This window comes from Neomonachus schauinslandi, chromosome 8, assembly GCF_002201575.2.
Source record: "Neomonachus schauinslandi chromosome 8, ASM220157v2, whole genome shotgun sequence".
Classification (NCBI taxonomy): Eukaryota; Metazoa; Chordata; class Mammalia; order Carnivora; family Phocidae; genus Neomonachus; species Neomonachus schauinslandi.
In genome coordinates, this window is record NC_058410.1 from 51229435 (window position 1) to 51235129 (window position 5695).

Genomic DNA, 5695 nt, shown 5'->3' on the forward strand with positions numbered 1-5695 from the left:
TTTATTTTGATACAATTTCATATTTATAGAAAAACTGTAAGAATTGTTCAAAAAAACGCCCATTTACTCTTTCCCAGATCTACTGATTATTAGTATTTTGCTCCATTTGTTCTTTTTTCCTGAACCACTGGACAGCACTCTGTTGACATCTTGTCCCTTTATCCATAAATATTTCAGCGTTTATTTCCCAAGAACAAGAGTTTTCAAAGTAATACATTTTTTATCAAACCACAAAGTTAACATAAAATCAGAATAAATAAAAAAAAAATACACAAACTACAAAGAAAAATATTCTGACTTCATTTTGCACAAGAGAGGAGTTTTTTGGCCTGTTTTGCTTACTGTGATACTCCCAGACTCTACCATAGTGCTTGAGTACACAGCAGGAGCTTGACAAATAGCTGTTAATTTCTTAATTATGGTGTGATACTATATTGACAGCATTTTTAAAAAGATTTCATTTATTCGTTTTAAAGAGACATAGAGAGAGATTGCAAGCAGGGGGGAGGGGCAGAGGGGGAGAGAGAGAGAATCTCAAGCAGACTCTGCACTGAGCATAGAGCCCAACATGGGGCTCCATCTCACGAGCCTGAGATCATGACCTGAGCTGAAATCAAGAGTCTGACGCTCAAGCGACTGAGCCACCCAGGCACCCCTATTGACTATATTTCTAAACAAAGTATTCCTAAAATAAAGCAAAGGCAATAACAGCAATATATTCAATCATGTCTTTATTTCCTATAATATATAGTTCCCCAGTTACAAAAAGGAAAAACTTTTAGACGTTAAGGACTCCTAGGAAATGAACTTTTTAAGGTGAGACAAAACAGATTACAGTGTAAGCAGATTCATGGGAGGACCTGCTCCCTCTTCACAGGTAGCGGTTCCTGATGTATTCTCGGTACATGGAGGTGTCTTCTTTTCCAAGGGGCTGCATGATACCTTGACTGGCCTGGATGTGGGCTTGGAAGATCTCTGTAGATTTTCTGTCTACTCTTGGAGGCTGAACTTCATAGATGTTGTCTTGCGAGAAAGCGGAGATAGGTGTTCTATAAAAGGGAAGAGAAGAAAAAAAAAAAAAAGGGAAGAGAAGACAAGGCTACGTTAAAGAAAATAAAGTGAAGGGCCCACAGGGAGCTATGGTCTCAAAGCATTTGAGAGCTGCTGACCTTGACCATGTGGACTTAATAGTAATAAGTGATGGTATTGTCCTCCCCTGTATCCTCTAAGCCGGCTTCGTCTCCTGCCCAGAGGACAGCTGGCCCAGCACCTGCCCAGGGAGTCCTCCCTGAAGCACAGGCTAGGTGGGCACCCTTCCTCTGTTCCTGCAGCCCCAGGCACACCTGTCTGTGCGCCCATCTGCCTCCCTCACACGACCAGACTACCTTTAGGTGGGGGCTGTACATTTTTTGCTCCTTGACACATCATAGGAACTCAATTTTTTTTGTTATATTAATTTTGTATCCTATAACTTTATTGAATTTGTTTATTAGTTCTAAGGGTTATCTATAGTTTTTAAAGGAAGATTTAGTAGGAATCCGTGAAGTAAGGGATATGAATTCCTTCCTCACATTGATAAGAAGAGCAAATGAGTTTATACGTATAAAGTGCTCACTTAGCATAATGCTGGGCACACTGTAAGTGCTCAGTAAATGTGAACTATTATTAATAAATACAGGTGCATAATTCCTTATCTGCAATTCTGAAATCCTAAAAGCTTTAATAATCAAATGTTACTTTGAGGGTAAAACCTGACCCAACTGAAATGCATTTGGTGGCATATCCTAACCTGAACCAACAATATTCATCCCACTTTGTGTGAATATTAATGTGTTTAATTAACAGACAAGTCCTCAGATCACACTGGGGATGTAGCATCCTGTTATGCTAACACCCCCAAAATTGTGAATTCTGAAACACATCTGGCCTCAGGCTTTTGCTGAGGGATTGTAATCTGCAAGAGGCAGCTTCCTTCCTTTCTGGGGTATTGAAAAAGCACCCAAGAATCTCTTTACTCAAAAATATCCCGGGCGCCTGGGTGGCTCAGTCGTTAAGCGTCTGCCTTCGGCTCAGGTCATGATCCCAGGGTCCTGGGATAGGGCCCTGCGTCGGGCTCTCTGCTTGGCGGGAAGCCTGCTTCTCCCTCCCCCACTCCCCCTGCTTATGTTCCCTCTCTCGCTGTGTCTCTCTCTGTCAAATAAATAAATAAAATCTTAAAAAAAAAAAAATCCCTCCATTCCCAACCACCCAGCCTAATTTAATGCATGAAATTTCCTTCTACCCACTGGAGAAGGTGCTGTCTCCAGAAAGGCCTTGTCAAAATGCAGTTTGGTGTCTGACACAACCTTTACTCATTGAAGACTGAGCACCTCCTAGTTATTCTACCCTTAGCTGGAGCAGGCCTTTGAGGGATGAGTCGGTCAGCCAAGTCAGGTGTGATGCAGAGTGAGCATGTCTGTAGAGTGTGAATGGAAGGTCAAGAAGGGGCCACTGATGGGGAGGACAGTCAATGAAAATGGTGTTGTGAGGGACTGGTGTACAATGACAACACATTCCACCACGTACCCCAGGGCTGGCCCTGTGAGGTGGGCACTTCTTACACCAGGGCACCAAGATAACACAGAGAGAGAAGATCCGGAGAATCTATTCTGCTGAGCTGGACCCTAGCTTTGCTCATCATACCAGAGGTGTCAGGAAGGCATCCTGGGTGTGTGGCTATTCGGTTAGCTGGGACCCCTGCGGCTGGGGGAGATTCTCTGCTGTCAGGAGCAGAATTAGGCCTGAGTCCCAGCTAGGCCCGGCCTTGGGATGTCAACAGTTCAAAAGACATCAAGAAATGCAGACACACAGTGGAAGACAGGAGTTGTACAGTAACTCCCCCATCCTCTTAGGATGCATTACCATCAAATGGGGGTCTTTCTTACCCAGAAAACAGTCAAGGTAGCTCACTGTGCTTTGTCTTTACCTGGAACACTAACACATCCTGCCATGGCTGGAGATGTATTAAATTACGTTAAAATAAAATATAACTGGAGGTGGAGTATTCTTTCTGCAAGCCAACCTCAATTGTTTTCACCTCAGGATAGTATATTTCAACTCAAATTTGGTATAAAGTTTGTGAAATGCTCCCATTTTTTAAAGCACTTAAATAATTTCACACAGTCTTAGAACGTGACCTTATTTAAGTAAATAAAAACCAAAGGAAAATGATTTAAAGTTTAAAAAAATGAAAGACAAACGTGAAAGAATCCTGAGATGTCTGAATCTCAAATCTGTCCTCCAGCCTGGCTGCAGTGCTTTCTTCAAAACACATGAGTTACAGTTATTCTGATGTCTGTGGAGAGCACATTATAATGGTGAACAATTAGGATGATTAATAATATGAACTCTTCTCCTCAATTTTCACAAAAACATAGTAACTCTCCAGTCATTTACATAATTCACACTGAAATGCTAGAATTCTTTAATGACAGATAATATTCAGCATCAAACCTTTTTAACCTGAACCTTTAAAATGAAGATTCCACTATGGTTTTTAGAGATTGTCATCAAAGTACCAGCCATAGACAGCAACCACCCCTGACACCACACCATCTACACCTGTCTAGTGTCTTCAACTTCTCAAATCCCTTTTACATGTATGATCTTACTTAATTTTCACACTCATCCTGGAGGCAGGAAGCATTGGGATTATACCCTCCATGCCACAGAGGAGATATTTAAAGTCAATTTAAAAATGGGACTAATGGTTTCTGTCCCGTCTTTGAAGCCAGACCTTTGCCCAGAACCCTTTGTGCATTAAGGACGACCTCTCTGGCAGAAATCACATCAGACATTCAACAGATATAGGAAGATACCGTCTGGGTACTAAACCTTCCTGGGTTGAGAAAGGGGAAATGCCAAGTGACCAAGGCATTGTTTGATCCTTCAGAGGTCTCGGCTGACTACACAGGTGGGCCGGCTACGGAATGTCATAGTGCCTGGGCACAGTGACCGCCCATAGATGTGGGGCCAGGACAACCTTGAATGGGGCCGGAGACCAGTCACTTCCACTCAGGGCCTTTGCTTTCTGACCAGTCCTCACCCTACTTCTTGGTTAACTACCTCACTGCCGCGTGGAGTAATGGAAACCATTACAAACACTAAATATGAAATGCCAGACATCAGCCTGAAATGTCATCAGACTGAGTGGCAGGTGGGTTTAGGGCTCTCGTACCACCCCACTGGGGTTTCAAAACAACGCAGGGAGTCCGAAAATGCATCAACTGTCCCCTTTGTCCTTTTTATTCTTCTAGATTCAAAGTCTATGTTAAACAACAAAGTTGTAATATTAAAATGGTTATTACTGGATTGGGACCAGAAAGATGCTTAAGACATACCCAATCTTGTTGGCATAATCAGAAAAATGAGGAGGAAGAAACCTTTTGTTTCAGCTGTCAAGAAGTCAGTGACGATGAGCTCCCCACGGTCTTAAGGCAGTGGTTCTCCAGGTGTGGTCCCCAGACCAGGAGCATTAGCATCACCTGGGAACTTGTTAGAAATATAAATTCTCAGGCCCTACTCCACACCTACTGAATCAGAAACTCTGAGGGTGGGGCCTGGCAAAGATGTTTAGCCTCCTGGTGATTCTGACACTTGCCAAAGCTTGAGACTCTTTGGTCTAACCAAAATATATCTAAAATGCTAAAGAACATCTTATTTGTGGGCAGTCTGCAGCACTGAACACTTGTAAGCAAGAAATCTCTTTTCAAATGATATACTACCACTAGCCCTCCATCAAGAATCATAACTTGACATTTAATTGTAAATATACGAGCAGTAATATTAGATGCACCACACATTTCCTAATGAGGAGATACGTCTGATTTCCCCATTAGCTTACACATTTCCAAGGTGGGAACGAAATACAAAAACATCCAAGACCCGCATAAGGGGCTGCTGGTCAGCACCTTGTCTCTGAGGGTATTGGAGGGAGATGGATAACCCAGTAATGCTTTCAGTACTACATGGAACAGTCTTTTTACTAGCTTAGATGGCATCTGTTTCTAGATAAAAAGACCAGTATTTAAACACTAAATGATGTGGAAACTGTGAAACTACTTACTTTTATTCATTCTAGTAGAGAAAGCTAGCTTATTACTGCACTTTCATGGTGGAAAAAATGGCTCCACTTTTCTCTCCTGACCATAAACAGAGGGGAATTTTGTTTTCAACTTCTCCTCACAGCCCCCAAAGACCTCCTGCCCCTAATTCAAATGGCAGTAGTATTTCTGGAGATAAAATATTATAATTACAAATGTGCAGGCTCATTTCTTTTTATCTACAGAACCTAGTTCCATCTTCAAAGAAGAGCTTTGTATTTCCCCTCAAGGAATGTTACAATCTTATTTAAAATAATATATTTGCCAATTCATTTAGGGGCTGCTTAACCCATACTGCTCAGTGTGCTCAAACACCAAGGACTGATGACACCTGGCCTTCGCTGCAGTTCCCATTCACAGAAGAGAAACACTTCAGGCAGAAATTCATAAGGCACACCACATGTTTTTAAAGAACATACTTATTGATGCCCTTTTATGCTCTTTCTTAAACGTGGTCTTACTCATTTGGTTATAATATGACCATGTCTGATAATAACCTATCTTACCCTTGGATGCAGAACTAATGTTTTTTTTTTTTTTTTTTTTTTTTTTTT

The 5695-nt window shown here is 41.7% G+C and overlaps 1 protein-coding gene across 1 annotated transcript in view; it reads right to left on the minus strand.

Annotated features, from left to right (window-relative positions):
* Nucleotides 1–585: 585 nt before the first annotated feature.
* FIG4 (FIG4 phosphoinositide 5-phosphatase) overlaps nucleotides 586–5695 on the minus strand; it is a 121114-nt gene continuing 116004 nt past the window's right edge. The window contains exon 23 of the mRNA XM_021693354.2: nucleotides 586–1049. Coding sequence (XP_021549029.2) covers nucleotides 872–1049 — 178 coding nt within the window. The 3' untranslated portion in view covers nucleotides 586–871. The remainder of the gene's footprint in view (nucleotides 1050–5695) is intronic.